Source organism: Quercus lobata, chromosome 5 (assembly GCF_001633185.2).
Source record: "Quercus lobata isolate SW786 chromosome 5, ValleyOak3.0 Primary Assembly, whole genome shotgun sequence".
Taxonomy (NCBI): domain Eukaryota; kingdom Viridiplantae; phylum Streptophyta; class Magnoliopsida; order Fagales; family Fagaceae; genus Quercus; species Quercus lobata.
The window spans coordinates 21,941,013-21,958,325 of record NC_044908.1 but is presented as its reverse complement, the minus strand read 5'-3'; the positions used below and the strand labels follow the sequence as shown (position 1 = coordinate 21,958,325).

At 38.4% G+C, this 17,313-nt stretch overlaps 2 protein-coding genes across 2 annotated transcripts; both read left to right on the top strand.

The window, feature by feature from the left end:
• The first annotated feature begins 2,112 nt into the window (after nt 1–2,112).
• LOC115990167 lies at nt 2,113–2,508 on the top strand. The gene has a single exon (XM_031114021.1). The coding sequence runs from the start codon at nt 2,113–2,115 to the stop codon at nt 2,506–2,508; it is 396 nt and encodes a 131-aa protein (XP_030969881.1).
• Nucleotides 2,509–3,366: 858 nt separating this feature from the next.
• LOC115990166 lies at nt 3,367–3,903 on the top strand. Its single transcript, XM_031114020.1, has one exon. It carries the CDS (start codon nt 3,367–3,369, stop codon nt 3,901–3,903), a length of 537 nt encoding a protein of 178 aa, XP_030969880.1.
• Nucleotides 3,904–17,313: the final 13,410 nt, after the last annotated feature.

Below are 17,313 nucleotides of genomic sequence, written 5' to 3'. Positions count from 1 at the left end.
TATTGTGCTAATTTCAAAAATTAAGGAACCTAAACGAGTGACTGATTACAGGCCCATAAGTTTGTGCAATGTTACTTATAAGATTGTATCCAAAGTTATTGCAAATAGGCTGAAGAAGATCCTACCCTCCATCATTAGTGAAACCCAAAGTGGGTTTGTGCACGGAAGGCTTATCACTAACAATGTACTCGTTGCTTTTGAAACTATGCACCATATTACCAAGAAGAAGTCTGGGAAAGTGGGAGAGATGGCACTTAAACTTGATATGAGCAAGGCGTATGATAGGGTAGAATGGGAGTGTTTGGAGAAAATCATGGAGAAGTTGGGCTTTGATGAGAGATGGAGGATGCTGGTTATGAGGTGTGTGAGGTCTGTAACTTATTCTATCAAAATAAAAGGCAGTCCTAGGGGTCACATCATTCCTTCTAGGGGCATCCGTCAAGGTGACCCCCTATCACCGTATCTTTTCTTGTTGTGTGCAGAGGGGCTTTCAGCTCTTATAAAAGCTTCAGTGGCTAGGGGCGACATGAAATGAGTCTCGGTGTGCCGTGGGGGTCCCATTTTATCTCACCTATTTTTTGCAGATGACAGCCTCATATTCTGTAAAGCATCTCTTGAAGAATGTGATGCACTTCAGAAGGTCTTGCGAGTGTACGAGGAAGAAATAAAAGGGAGATTCAGCAGCAACACCCCTACCACTATAAAGGAAGAAATAAAAGGGAGATTCGGAGCACAAGTGATCAAACATCACGAGAAATATTTAGGCCTACCTTCCTTTGTAGGAAGGAATAAACGGAACTCTTTCAACAACATAAAGGAAAAAGTGGGTAAGAAGGTAGCCGGCTGGAAGGAAAAGATGTTATCCAAGACGGGTAAAGAGGTCCTGATCAAGGCAGTGGCGCAAGCAATCCCTACTTACACGATGAGCTGTTTCAAAATCCCAAACTCTCTCTGTGACGACTTTACCAGTATGATAAGGAATTTCTGGTGGGGCCAAAAAGTAGAAGAGAAGAAGATTGCCTGGCTAAGCTAGGAGAAAATGTGTGAACCAAAGTGCAATGGAGGAATGGGTTTCAAGAAGCTGAAACAGTTCAACTTGGCCTTATTAGCCAAGCAAGGGTGGCGGCTCCAAACGGATCACTCATCCTTGGTCTACAGGGTACTCAAGGCCAAATACTTTCCCAGATGCAAGTTCATTGAAGCAACTATGGGAAACAACTTGTCATTCACGTGGCGAAGTATCATGGCTGCTCAACACATAGTTAGGAGGGGATCAAATGGAGGGTTGGCAATGGTAATAGCATTCAAATATGGGGTGACAAGTGGCTGCCTTCAACCCCAACTCATAAAGTGACTTCTCCCAGGTTAGTTCTACACCCAGATACACTAGTGGGGGAGCTCATAGACCATGAAAATGTACGGTGGAAAAAAGAAGCCTTAGCTGCCTTATTCCTTCCGTATGAGGTTGACATTATATAGAGCATACCACTGAGCTCCCGTTTTCCGGAGGATAAGATTGTATGGGCTGAAACATCAAATGGAAAGTTTAGTGTTCGTAGTGCTTATGCAGTATCAACGAGACTTTCTTCTGACCCCAACAGTGGCACTAGCTCGGATATGGGTCCAAGTCGGCAGTTCTGGAAAAGGTAATGGGCCCTTCCCCTCCCACACAAGACTAGACATTTCGCATGGTGAGCATGCCACGACTTACTTCCCACCAAGGTAAATCTCTTAAAGCGTAAGGTAGTGCAAGACAGTCTCTGTGATCAGTGCAGGATGGAGGTTGAAACAACAGGTCACACTTTCATCTCCTGTCCAAAGGCACGTGAGGTGTGGGCATGCTCAAAAATAGTGTTGCCAGGTGGAGCTTTTTCTATGACTTCCTTTTATGATCTGATGTGGAGGATGGTTATGGTTGACCAAGTTGATGAGGACATGGTAGCACGAGTGGTCCTTCTAGCATGGACAATGTGGTATCATAGGAATGAAGTAAGAATGGGAGCTTAGAGAAAGCCAGGTAATGTGTTGGTTAGTTGGGCAACATCCTATTTAGAGGAATATAGTGCTGCTACAGTAGCACAAACAAACCTGGAACCTATCATCAAGAGAGCCATGACATGGTCCCCACCACCAAGATTTTTGTTTAAAATAAATGTTGATGGTGCAGTAGATAAAGCTAATGGGAAGGCAGGTGTGGGTGTGATTATCAGAGATGAATTGGGTAGGGTGGAGGTTGCAATGTGCAAAAACTTGGATGCACCCCTAGGTGCCATTGAAACCGAATCCAAGGCTATTGAGGCAGGGTTGTTGTACGCACTAGATATTGGTATTCGAGACATTGTAGTGGAAAGTGACTGCTTGCTCATGATCCAAGCTCTGAAAGGTACAACTACTCCTCCATCCGTGGTCTCAGCTGTAACACAAGGCATTCTGGATCTCAACATAGGCTTCAATAGGGTGGAATTTTCCCACGTTAAAAGACAAGGAACAGGCCGGCTCATGTGTTAGCAAAACATGCCCTCGGCATTACTGATTTTGTTGCATGGATTGAAGAGACACCTTGCTTTTTAGAGCAAGCTCTTATCCACGATGTAACGTTTTACGCATTTTAATCACATTATTCTCAGTATTCCTATAAAAAAAAAAAAACGTACCCTAATTTTTTATTGTTAAACGAGTCTCACTGAATTCATAGTCGACCTACACCATCCATGGACAACAAACCAAACAAAATTTCAACAGATTTTTGGGCTTTATTTTTAGAAAAATACTATGTTTATAATATTTTTAAAACACTTTTATAAAAAATCTTAAATGGTAGGTTGCTATTAGTTGTTATGGGTAGACAAAAATGTAATTTAAGTTGTGAATTTAAATTAAAACTAATAACAACTTTTTGTTTTTGGGAAAAAAAAAAACTAGTAACAATTTATCACTTTTGATTTGCTGCAAAAATATTATGGACCTACCACTTCTCATATTTTTAGCCTTAACAGCTTTATTCTTTCCATTCCATCGTTATCCTTGTGACCATGATACTTGTTAATCGAATCAGTATGGAATAATGTAAAAAATCGTTTCAAGGTGAGGACAAGAAAGGACAAAAAGGTTAGATCAAACTGGTGTCGAAAAAAATATTATGGAGATACCACTTCTCGTATTTTTAGCCTCAACAGCTTTATCCTTTCCATTCCATCGTTATCCTCGTGACAATGATACTTGTTAATCGAATCTGTATGGAATAATGTAAAAAATCGTTTCAAAGTGAGGACAAGAAAGGACAAAAAGGTTGGACTAGTCTGGTTTCGAATGTAGTTTCCATAATATAAATAGGCCGATAGGCTCTTTTATTGTGTTGTGCAAGAAATGGCCATGGAAGTTGATGTTTTTCTGGATCTCCTAGTGATTCCTATTATACTTTCTACTTTGCTTTCAAGCCACCATTATGCAAAAGCTTCTAATGAGATTGGCAAGCCCCTAATAGCCAAAACTTGCACCCCAACCGAGTTTCCTGATGTTTGCACCTCCGTTTTGGAGTCAGATCCTCGCAGTTCCAGTGCAAATCTTGCAGGCCTTTCTGGGATTGGTTTGGAGGTTACTGCAACCAAAGGTAATGAGACTGCTCCAGTGGCGTACAAATTGATGAACAGTGCCAAAGACTATGCCGAATGGTCGATACGTTCTACTTGTATTCAAGCTTTTAATATTAATGTCTATCGAGTAAACGGCGAGGGTCTCAAATATTTTGATGCGAAGAAGTTTGATAAGGCATACGAAATTGTGGATATTGTTAATGGAGAATTACAATATTGCAGTACACTTGGCATAGCAGAGTTAACTGAAAGCAGTACCTTGCTAGCGAAGTTCACCACTGATCTAAAAACAATTCTGCATCAACTTTAATTACTAATTTGTAATAACTGCGGGCTGTCCTTTTATATGGGTCCTTTCTGAAATTATTGTAAATATAATAAATTAAAGTTTCTCAATGTAAAAATTTATTTTGCTTGAAATTACCATACTTAACGAGGCCAATGGCCTTTGAAATTGAGTTGGATGACCATGGCTATGAGATAGACAGGACCCTTTACGTAGCATTTGGTTCTGAGATAGGCAAAGGATACAATGCAACAACAAAAAAGATAAATAAAAGCCCATTTGACTACAGAAACCTAATAACGCAGCTCGAGGGAAGAAAAAAAAAAAAAACTGACAGAATAAAGCATTTTTTACACAGTGCAGCCCTTGTACATGCACTGTACTAGGGTAATTAATTATAGGACCATCACTACTCATTAGTGGAGGGACAAAGGGCAAGAAAAACGAGTTCTACGACCGTGATTATGAAGGTTTGGAAATCAGCAAGATTAATCAAAGCAATTATGGCAATTCGCAGCAATAATTAGAGATAAGTATTTGGAATCTAGCATATATATCCAGAACCAGAAGATTATTAAGGTTAATTTTCCAATCAAGCACAAGTTCAGAGGAAGAGCATTAATGTTGATATTCCAGTACGTTTTATGGTAATTCTTATAGAAGTTTGCAGTGGACCCGGATAAACGATAATTACAAGAATAACGTCTGTTTTTATAAGAAGTCAAAACACAGAAGTTGATAAGCAAGAAATCACGTTCTTAATTGATTTCCCTTATTAGTATTTTAGCTGACTTAAAAGACTATTTGAAATAGAATTAGGATCTTTAGTTTATTTCCTTTCTTTGTCTCCAAGTCTGTGATAGGTAGACTTGTATTATAAAATCGTGTAAGAGGACCTTGGGAAAGATGAGCTTTGTACTTCAAGTTGACAATTATAATGAAATGCATAAGTTTTGTGGTAGCAGTGGGCCCAGTTCCACATCAATCACCAAAATTACAAACATCTAGAACTTCTTCCAAAGTAGAAAAAGAATGATGACTCCATACTTAATGCTGGATGCAGAAATGACAAAAAGTAGAATACGTTTACTTCAAAAAAAACAAGAAATAAAACATGTTTTCTTCTGAAAATAACTTTAAATTCATAAGAGTTCCTTAAATTCACAAGAATAAATGGTTCTAGAATCTACCAAAGAAACAATAGACAAAAGTTTGTATTTTTATTAAAATCAATAATACTAAAAAAAAAAAAAAAACGTTTATAAATTTGGAGGCCTATTTAAGGGCTTCATAAAACTTGACAAACAAGAAAACATATTCTAAAATAAGTCCTAATTAATACCTAACTATTATAAGAACCAAATTTAACCTAAAAAGCATTAAAAGCACCTAAAAATAAGGAAATAATAACCCTAATCATAAAATTCCTAAAATTACAAATTAAATACCAAAATTAATAAATAACAAAAGTCTAATTATAGATTCTATCCTACACCAGACCTCTTCACTTGAAAAAAACTAGTTCTCAAGTTAATAGTTAAGATTTGAAATCTGCCATGCCAAGCAAACAAGTACTTGGAATACTTTAGTCCCTTGGTCTTCTTTCCAAACTTGCAACTCATCAATTGATGAAAAAAAATTAACTTGAGATTCTCTTTCCTCAGTTTTCATGCAATTGACAATATTCGCCAAATAAGAGTTTTCATGCAATTAACATGAACGTCGGACTTGCAATCACCTGATTTGGGTTCATGAAGATCTTGATTATTCTTGAACAATGTTCTCTACAATTTTTACCTCACAATCATCTACTTCACTATAATTTTCACCAACCATATTAAGAACATTTTTCTTTTCCTTGTTGGTTTCAAGATCATTTTCATGCAAGTTATCTACACAATTTTTCAACTTGTGATAATAGAGCTTTACTTTCTTCAATCTCTTCAATATTTTCTTTATAAATTGGCTTCATCTTGTCGACCCTTAAACATTTTTCTTTTCTTAAATCATATGAATATAAAGATCTATAATTAACACTTGTATAATCTAGTATATCATAATAATCATGAGGAAACAATATATCAACCAACACCTTCTTCATTCTTTGCCAAAAGCAGATTGGATGCATATCTCGATACTTTTTATCAATTTGTATGTCTTCCTACCATTCCTTTGCTTCGCCATCTAATTTATTGAATGCAAGCCATACTGTTTCTTCATCACAAATTTCCCAATAATAAAAAATATCTTCCAAATCAAGAAGCCAATTAATAAAATCCAACTTACAAATCTCTCCATCAAATAATGGAATTTTCTTATATTTAGGAGTGCATCTATTGGTGTTGCTTTGGGAGGATTTCCTAGAAAGAGGGGTAGCAACTACTGGCTGTAGTTCGCGTAATACTTGTTGGACATCATGTTGAAGTTGAAATAATTCCTTCCCAACTTCTGTTTTAACCTTTTGGTTACTAAAAATGCTACCATCACATTTAGTAGCCATCAAACTAGGGTAAGGACAAGGCTTTGATACTAACTAATGCGATATGCAGAAGCGACAAGAAACAAAATATGTCTACTTCAAGAAAATAAGAAACGAAACATGTTTGCTTCTGAAAATAATCTCGAATCCACGAGGGTTTTGTGAATCCACAAGGAAAAAGGGTTCTTGAATCCACTAGAGAAACAATAGACAAAAGTCTGTATTTTTATTAAAATCAATAATACTCCAAAAAAAATGTTTACAGATTTGGAGGCCTATTTAAGGGCTCCATAAAACTTAACAAACAAATTTTTTTTTTTTGTTTATTTAGACCCTTGAACACTTAGATTTTTTAACTTAATATATTAACCAAGTTGATACTTAGGTTGATTATGTAGATTTAGGTTAAACAATAACAATCATATCACATAAAGCAGAATAATAAAGAAGACAAGCGATATGATGACCCAGAAAAACCAATGAAACTATCCAATTTCAAGATAAAAACACTTGAGGAGGATTTAACCTAAACAATCCACAAGGAAACAATTCACTAATAGAATAAAAGCTTTTACAATAAACTTAACCCTAAATCTATTGCTACCTCTTGTAGTACTTACTCACATGACCATATGCAGCTCTGAAATCCATGGACTCTTTTATTATGAATTTGTTGAACACAAACACTCCAGTTTGTGACTTTGAGAGCTCCACTCAAAGATATAGATCATCAACACAAACTCTCCAGTTTGTGATTCCGAGATCACCCTTGAAGGTTTAAATCTCTAGCACCTTTGATGACTAGTGATGGCAGCAACTTCTACAACACTAGATCTTGAGTGTCTTCAAATAATATTTTCGATAGAATATTTTAGAGAGTTTTGGGCACTAAAACCCTAGATCCACAATTGAAGGCACAATATGCACTCTTCTCTCTCTAAAAACCCTTTAAACGTGCCTTAGGGTTTCCTTTAAATACAAGGAGAATTAGATTTGAAACCTTAATCACTTAATAGGCTTAATGAGTTGTTAGGCTTTAATAAATTCTGCAGATCCATGTCTTGATTGGTCAAACCATAATCTCGATCAATCGAACCTGGCATGTTTCGAATTTCCTAAACCCACAACTTCCTTTTTCTTGTGTTCTAATTTGTAACACCTTGAGCATTGTCTAATCATACCTATAGACTTAGGATTCTATATCTAGTCAAGTTTGTGCTCACGGTTTGCCAATTGTTTTAAGCTTTTAGAACCTAACAAAATACCCCTTGGGCAATCTGTGACGAAACTTACATACAAAATGAAATGCTCAAATACAAGAATAGCCTTATTACAATAAAAGGCTCAAATATATCACAAATCCCAATCTAATACTTCTAACCCAAAAGTTGCAAGAATAGGCAGACGATCTTTATCGAAATGTGCCAGTCTTTCCTGAAACACTCAAAAGAGCACATCAACGCATGTATGGAAATAAAGACAAATAAACAATATGAATCACAATAAGCAATAAAGCAAGTGAACCATAAAGCAAATAGTTTGATATCAACTTGTTGAACTTAACCAAGAAAATATAAAACCATAAGCAATCTAACACTCCCCCTAAGTTAGATACATAAAAAAAAAATTAAAAAAAAAAAAAAAACTTTTATTTTCTCCCCCTTTCAAAAATAATTTCATCTCCCCCTAAATAAAAACAGTTAAAAACCTTTACCAAACTTCATCTATTTCTCTCTCTTTTTGACATGTATTGACAAAGACAACCCAATAAGAAGGTAGACAGTAAATATATGTTGATACCGCATTTTGTCTGCCCTCGATTTACGTGTCGGACTCCTGAAAATCCAAAAATATTATTTTCTCTCTTTGGGGTCATGAGAACATCTAGAATGACGTGGCACAACTTGTTCGGGCACCAGAGTACCAGAAGTGACTTTTTTCATTGAAATGACCAAAATGCCCTTGATCAGCCCTAGGTTTCACCGAAGGTTAAACATGGTCCTAACTCTCACAAAACGACATTTTTCACATTTTCACTTCAAACTCGAGCTTCTCAGAGATTTTTAGCTACTTTGATTCAGTTTGACTAAGTTTGACCGAAAGTTTATCACAGGTGCGTCCAAAAACCCTAATTTTGATCCGGCTGTCGGAACAGGTTGAAACCAATTCCACTGCAAAGATTATCAAATTCTTGTTCCAACGACTATTCATGGGTCAAAATCGGAGTTAGAACGGTCGAGATATCTCGAAAACTAGAATGACGCATCGATTGATGCACCACAAACTTCTGAGAGCCATAACTTTTGATCCGATCGTTGGATTTTGAGTTACATAACTTTTTAGAAACTAAAAATCAAGATCTATACAAAGGAGTCAAGATCAGCCTAATCAGAGGAGGATCAAGGCTGGCGGCCATTATGAGGCCGCTAGCGACCTTACAATGGCCACCGCCCCGATTTTCACGCCTAGGGCTATAAATAGCCCCAAGCACGCCCCAGACAGGGAGGACACACATTTTTATGAAATTTCCTTTTTGCCTAGCTGCTCTCTACTTTTTTTCTCTCTCCTAAACACCAAAAAACACATCAAAGTCTCTTAATTCTTCTCTCTTCACCAAGAACACAAGGTTTTGCTTTTTTTACCTAATCTTCCTTTCCTTGGTTCTACACTTTGGATTTAGGGTTTAGGGGTGTGGATGTAGCTTTTTAGCTATTATCTACACCCCTAACCTTCTAAATATGTTTCTTAGCATGTTCTTGCTCTTTTTGCCATAATAACATGATTTATTACTTTCTTTAACATGTTGCTTGCTTTATGTGGGTTTCTACCTTAGATTCCATGTGTTTTTGTGCTCTTTGCCATGTTTTGTGCTTTGATCTATGTCCTTTCATGCTTATATGTTTAGATCTACATGCTTAGGGTTTTATGCCATGTTTCCTTTGTTTCGTTCCTCTCTTTGCTTTGCGTTGATGTTAGGGTTCTGTGCTCACATGCTTGATATCATGTCTATGGTTATGCTTTGCTTGGATCTATGTGCTTGTATGCTTTTTGCCATGTTTTATTCTTAGATCCGCATCCATACATGCTTATATGCTTGGATTCATGTTCTTCCATGTTTATGTGCTTAGATCTACGTTTGCACATGTTTGCATGCTTAGATCTAGGTTTTCACATGCTTGTGTGCTTAGATCTATGCTTTGCTTGGTTTATGCCATCTTCCATGTGCTTGTGCACTCCATGCCTTATTTGCATGCCTATACCTAGGCTATGTTTGTCTTGCCATGTGCTATTGTAGCCCTTTTGTCGCTTTATCTTTCTTTCTTGCATTTTGGCCTATTGGTTAGGACATGATCTAGACCCTATGGTCTTTGTCATCGTTCGCACACCTTGGCCCATATCAAAGGGTTTGGATCACCCCATTTGCATGTCTATGCTTACCTTCTATGCTTTATGCTTGTGTTAGCCTCTCTAGTTATAGGCTTTGCTATGCTTGATGCCCTTAGCGGGTTGTAGTTGTGTGGTTACATCTGACGCCCATGAGGCCTTGTCTGGATGTAACCACTTGGGAGGCATCTCTGTGATGCCGGTTGCTTCGTACATACCTCTCCCTTTTCTGCTTTGTGTGATGATATGCTTACCATGCTTGTTTGTGCCACCCATTGGCTTTCTATGCATCTTTACCTGCTTGCTTACATGTTCATGCATGAGTCTTGCTTGCTAGTGTATCGTCCATGCTTCAACACAATGAAGTCATGGACATTCAATCCAAACCTACATTTTTCCCTCACGGACACCACCTTTTATTTGTTTCTTTTCTTGTTGCCTTTCTTGCTTGTTTGTTCGCTATCTCCTTTGCTTGTTTGCCCGCGTCCTTGTTTCTATGCTTGCCATATCTATCTGTCTTGTTCACTTTGCGTCCTCTTGCTATTATCTACACATTTTCCTTCCATTGCTTGTCTGCTGGTTTTCTTGTCTTTTTGTTTGCATGTACACATATGGAGCGAGGACACACAAAGCTAGGGTACGATCTCCTAGGCATAAGCAAAAAGGGCATGGATGCAAGCATGCGGTCGAGTCGAGGGGTCGCGTTCAATAGGTCTAGGCTTTAGCTTTTCCCTTTGGTTATGTACTCTTTAAATCCCTCTCTTCCTCCACCCTTTCTCTTAGATGGTCTGTATTAGGTATATCATGCTGTGTACCATTTGTTGTCATATCTAGAGTATGGTGACCCCTGTTTACTTTCCTGCACTTATATTTTAAGCCATGCTCTAGGGATGTAGGCATTTACTTTCCTGCTCTTTGTGCTAGCATTGTGCATAATGCGTGTATATATATACTTGCTTGCTCCTTTCTGGTGTGACTGTCATGATCCGTGTCACCTAAGGCTAGCAATGCCTAATTTCTGCCACGAAAGTAAGGTGACTTCTCGCTGGGTTTTTGGGGTGGAAATCTGGCATTTTGCTCGAATGCCTCAGGAAAGCATAGATTGGGACCACTCCCATTCAAAAGCCAAAACCTCAAAGCCCCCATGCATGCAAAGCCCCAAAAGCCAGTGCCGAAATCGTGTTTTTACTACCAATCTCCAAAAATTAAGGTTTTATCAAAACAAAAGAATGTCCTTGGATAGGCATTGTGGGGTGCCTAACACCTTCTCCACACGTAACCAAACTTCTGGACTTAAGAATCAAGATTTTTTTCCATCCACATTAGATTAGGAAAAATGACATTTTTCTTAACCTAGGATTGGTAATAAAATCAACTAGAATCAGGTGACCGATCACATCTTAGAAAAATCCAATGATTGGTGGTGACTCCACTCACCTTTGGTAATCCCTTAAAATTTGGCCTAGATTCCTACCATAAAACCAAAGGTAGACCTACCTTCCTCCACTGAGAGAGAGAGCACCCAAAGCTCCACGTGAACCATACACATTCACATCGAGAGGGGCTCCAACGGGCCCCACGCTCGTGAGCTATCGCCACGGCGGCAGCGGTTTTTTCCGCTACCCAAAGATCGAGGCCGAGCATTGACAATATACACAACAGATGTCAAGAGAAAATTGTAAGAACCTAGAGAGTTTGGTGGTGTTAAGGGATTATGCATATGTCTACAATCACAGCTTAACCCTTTTATACAATTCATATCAGTAGTAACTAACTCCAACTGACTCCATTATTTCAGCAACTAACTCTAATTCTGTAACTAACTCAACTTCCTAACTAATTCAATCACTAGTAACTAACTGTTGCCACTACCACTACTGTTTAGAATTGAGTACAATTGAGTAAGTACCTATCATTACCCCTACCTTTCAAAGAACATCGCTCACAAGGTGAGGAAAGGAAAGTTGGAGCTGGTGTAGGAACTCCCAAGTAGCCTCTTCTATGGTTGAACCTGACCACTAAACTAACACCTCAATAACATCTCAAGGTCTTTGTCCTAGTCTACAAAACTGCAATGGGCTCAGAGCAGAGCTGTCTGGTATCATCCACTGGTGGCAGTGTAGGAAGAGGAGTGACATGCTTACCTAACTTCAACTTGAGGTAGGAAACATGAAAAACATGATGGACTTTAGATTCTGGTGGCATGGCCAATTTGTAAGATACTTGGCCAATCTGTTGAATCACCTAAAAAGGTCCAAACTACCTAGGTGAAAGCTTCCATTTACCCTTATAAGCTAGGGTTCCCTTCTTGTATGGTTGCAATCTAAGATAAACCCAATCACCAAGCTGAAATGATCTTATAACCCTATGTTTATCTACATAAAACTTAATTCTTTCCTATGCAACCAAAAGGTGACCCCTGTGAGTAGCCAAAACCTCCTGTCTTTGACTGAGTAAGGAGTCAAAAGCATGCACCCTAGTGGTACCAGGTATATAAGCTTGTAGTTTAGGAGGTGGAAAACCATAAAGTGCCTCAAAGGGAGTGAGCTTCAGATTGGTGTGGAAGTTGGTGTTGAACCAAAACTCTACTAGAGAGAGCCATTCAGCCCATTGATTAGGTATGTCACAAGTAAAGGCTCACAGGTATTGCTCTAAACTCCTATTCACCACCTTAGTTTGGCCATCAGATTGAGGATGGTATGCAGTGAACATGGCTAGAGTAGTACCCTGCAATTTGAACAGCTCAATTCAGAAAAGAGAGGTGAAAGTGGCATCCCTATCCAAAACCATAGAAATAGGCATTCCACGAAGCTTAAAGAGATGTGGCATGTATAGAGATGCAATTTTAACAGCAGTTTAGGGATGGGAAACAGGCACAAAATGAACATATTTTGTCAACTTGTCAACCACTATTAGGATGACTTCAAAGCCCTAGGAAGGCCTTCTACAAAATCAAGACTGATATCAGTCCAAGGAGTGGTAAGAATGGGCAAGGGTTGAAGCAGCCCAACAGGAGCAAAAGTCTCTGATTTCACCTTTGGCAGATATCACACTCCCTAACAAGCTATTTGAGGTTAGTTTTCATGCCATGCCAAAAGAATTCCCTCTTAGCTCTTTGATAGGATTTAAGGAAGCCAAAGTGACCAATCAAGGGGCTACTATGCACATGATGTAAAACCTATGCTTTTAGAGGACAAGTAGAGCCCAAATAGAACCTTCCCTTGTAGAAAAGCAAATCATTTTGGAAAGTGAAACCTTTTGGGGCCATACCAGACTTAATTGATTGAATGATATGTGGAATCTCAAAATTTGAGGAGTAGCTGTCCTTGAGAATGAGCACCAAGATGGATCTGGAATTGACAGAAGGCACAAACATCCCTCAGAAACACCTTTACCACCTAATTAGCCAGAACTAGATTCATGAATGGATTCAAACTATCTAGAAATGGCATCAGTAACCTTGTTATCTACTCCTTTCTTATACTCCACCACAAACATATAACCTAACAACTTGGCTTACCATTTCTGTTGTGCCAATGTTGCAATTCTTTGCTCAAGTAAAAACTTCAGACTTTGATGGCCAGTCTTCACCACAAAGGGTTTTCCCACCAAATAAGGTCTCCATTTCCTCACTGTAGTATCTAATGCCAGCAATTCAGTTTCATAGGCAGACAGAAGAAAATGCTTCCATTTCAAGGCTTGGCTATGAAATGCAATGGGCTTGTTGTGCTGCATCAAAACAGCTCCCAATCTAGAACTAGATGCATCACATTCAATAATAAAGGGTTATGAAAAATCAAGGAGGGCCAAGACTAGGGGATGAGACACTACTTCCTTAAGACTATTGAATGCTTGCTGAGTCTCATTAGTCCAGTGGAATGAATCCTTCTTAAGAAGATTAGTCAAGGGTTAAACAATGGAACCATAACCCTTGATAAACTTCCTGTAGTAGCCTGTGAGTCCTAAGAAGCCCCTCAAGGCCTTAACAGAAGTAGGGACAGGCCACTGCTACATGATGATGTCTTTTTAGGATCAGCTTAAACACCATTGACTGAGATGATGTGCCCAAGTACTCCACTTCAGAACAACCAAACACATACTTTGACTTCTTAGCATATAGCTGATGGAGAAGTAATGCATCCAACACAATCCTTAAGTGAATCAAATGAGCAGATAAAGAAGAGCTAAAGACTAGGATGTCATCAAAGAAAACCAAAACAAATTTCCTCAAATAAGGCTTGAAAATATCATTCATCAATGCCTGAAAAGTAGAGGGAGCATTGGTCAACCCAAAGGGCAACACTAGAAATTCATAGTAACCCTCTATGTCCTAAAAGCTGTCTTAAAAAAATCCTCAGGCTTCATCCTTATTTGGTGATAGCCAGACATGAGGTCTAACTTAGAAAAGATGGATGCAACTGCAAATTCATCTAATAACTCATCCACAATAGGAATTGGGAATTTGTCCTTAATAGTGGCTTTATTAAGAGCCCTATAGTCTATACACATCCTCCAACTACCATTTGCCTTCCCTACTACCAAAACTGGTGAAGAAAAAGGACTCTAACTGGGTTGTATAGACCCCATGCTCAGCAATTCATTAACGATTTTCTCAATTTATGATTTTTGGAAGTAGGGGTACCTGTAAGGCCTTTCAAATACTAGTTGTGTTCCTTCCTTAAGTTTAATACCATGCTCATGTTCTCGGAATGGTGGTAAGCTAGATGGGACCTTAAAGACCTTAGAATAATCATCTAGTAAGTCAGAGAGAGCAATTAGAAGTTGCGACTGTACTGTAGCAGCAGGTGTGGCATCAGTGATCTGAAGGACCAATCCCTTCCTAGTTGAGCCATTGAAGAACCTATCAGCTTCTTGGAAGGAAGAACCATTGGGTTTTACCCCTTGCAAGAACACCCTTTTGCCCAAATGGCAAAACTTCATGGTCAATAGTTGGAAGTCCAAGTTAATTATCCCTAAAGTGCACAGCCATTGAGTTCCTAACACTACCTCGTAGCCCCCCTAAGTGCAAAACATTAAAATCAATAGTAAACTTATGCCTTTGCGTCAAAAGAATCATTGCATGACAGACCCTAAGGGTTTTAATGACATTACCATCAACAACCTTAACACCCAAGAACTGAGAAGAATCCAAGGGCAACTTCAAGATTGGTAATATAGCAGCATCAATGAAATTACGAGTACTAAATGAGTCAAAAAGTGAAACTACGTCATGATTATTAATTCTTCCCTTAATTTTCATGGTTGTGGAAGATGGATTACCAAATAAAGCACATAAGGTAATTTCAGTAACACCACTACTCTCTTCTTTCTTCTCATGTTGTTCAATCACCACTCCATTATCAACTATCTCAACCAATTGCACCGTATGAGGCTTCTGCTTAACTTCCAGAGGTAATTCTTCCAACAAGAAAAACTTGGCTCCCTTACACCTATGACCACTCTGCCATTTTTCATCACAATTATAACAAAGGCCTAACTTCCTTCTTTCCTCCATTTGAGAACTAGTTAATCTCTATAAAGGATTAACTATATATACCCTCATTACCCACAAATGTAAGAGAGGCCATTCAGAAAGAAAAACCCTAGATAGGTTTTCTACAACACACACCCATCTTTTAGAGAGAGAGCTACTCATCCTTAGTGAGAATTCATTGTAGCCTCTTCTCCTTCCCTCTCCCATTATCATACATTGAGAGGAGATTTGTACCAAAACACAATCCACACCTTTTCAGAGTGTAGTGAGTGTTTTTGGAGTTGTTGGGAAGCATTGGAAGAAACCAAGGATGGCAGATGCAACATGGAGCTTGTTGCGGGATCCGGAGAGCTAGACAAGACACGGTTCTGAGAAGGCTTGTTGGAGTAGGAGCTTGGAGGGCTTAGGTACAAAGGGTAGATTAGGCTTAGAGGGTCTCTTGCTTACCTATGTATCCCAACTGATTACCTAGTGGATCGATTACCGCTTGGAGGGTGGCGGAGAGGTTTTTTGCCGAGTTCTTCGGTTTCCTCTTCGATAACACGTCTCGGTGTTATCTGTGTTTGCATCTCTCTTCCCTACTCTTGTTCGTTTCATTTTACTGCTGTGTTGCTTTAAATATGGATTAGAGTAGCTCCCTTGCTTGTATGCTTGCTTTTACACTATTCCGCACTTAGTATTAAGTTATTGTAAAATCAACCAAGCCATAATTTGAATTGGGGGTCTAAACAAGCTCTTGTATTTTTAACACATTTTCGAGCTTTCAATTGGTATCAGAGCGGGTACACTTGTTGTGGTTTAAATACCTAAGTGTGATCCTTGACCCCTTGTGTTTATTTGCCATGGATAATGCTTTGTATACTTCTATGGATATTGTTGATTGTAACATGCCATGCGTTTGTGAAAATGCCTCTATGAGTGTTAATCCTCATGATTGTGATGACATGTTACATGAATCTTTAGGTGTTGTTGTTGATATTCCTAACATCAAACTCTTGAAGAAAGATGCTAAGAAGTTTTAAAAGAATTTGAGCAAGTTAGTTTGTGAAAAGGATGGTTTGATTGCTAAGCTCAATGAATCCAACAAATTGGTTGAGAAATATAAGAATCTTGCTGAAATTTCTCTTGAAAAGCTAAAAGAGTTTGGATGTTTGAATAGGGACTTAGATGCTAAACTTGTTTTGTCTAACAAACTGGTTGATGATCTTAAATTTGAAAAAGAATTTCTTAAGATGCATGCCAAGTGTTTGATTGTTGAACCTGTTGCTAAAACGGAATAAAATATATGTTGCAATCATCTTGTGGTACCCGATTTTGTGCCTATTGTGTGTTCTACCTCAAAGGACAAATCGGTGTACATTCCTCCACACAAAAGAAATCAAAAGTGGAGAGAAAGGATCTTAAGCCTAAACCTCTGTTTAGGTCCCATTCTAGGGAATTGAGTGGATCTAAGTTTGTTCCTACTTGCCACCATTGCGGTGTGATCGGTCACATAAGACCCCAATGCCCCAAGTTAAAAAGAGAACAAACCTTTGTTGTTAGATCCCTTCCCAAAAAGCCTAGTGGACCTAAACACATTGTTTGTCACCATTGTGGTGCCTTTGGTCTTCTAAAACCTCATTGCTCTAAGTTTCAAGTTCTTAAGAGAATCAAAAGAAAAGAGAAACTTAAGCTTTTTGGAAGTTGTGCTTTGAAAGCTAAACCGGATTGGATGGAAAATGGTAAGTTGTTGAAGAAAGTGGTTAATGCTCTTACCTTCTTGTCTATGTGCATCTCTGGTTCTCATTCTTCCAACCCTCGTCTCACTTCTCTTGAAACACTTATTCCAAACAATCATTCCGTTTGGATGGGGAAGGGTTCCTATGGTTGAGCTTTTGCTTCTTTGGTCCTTGATCTAATTCTTTCGATCTTTGTAGGACCCTTCATGCATTAGATGCATCATTGTCATGCATTTGTGCATCATGCATCTCTTTATATGCATTGTTTTTGTTTTTGTTTTGATCTTACTTTTATGTCTTTGTTTTGTGTGTGTAAAAATCCAAAACCACATAAAAAAAAAATGAAAAATTCAAGAAGT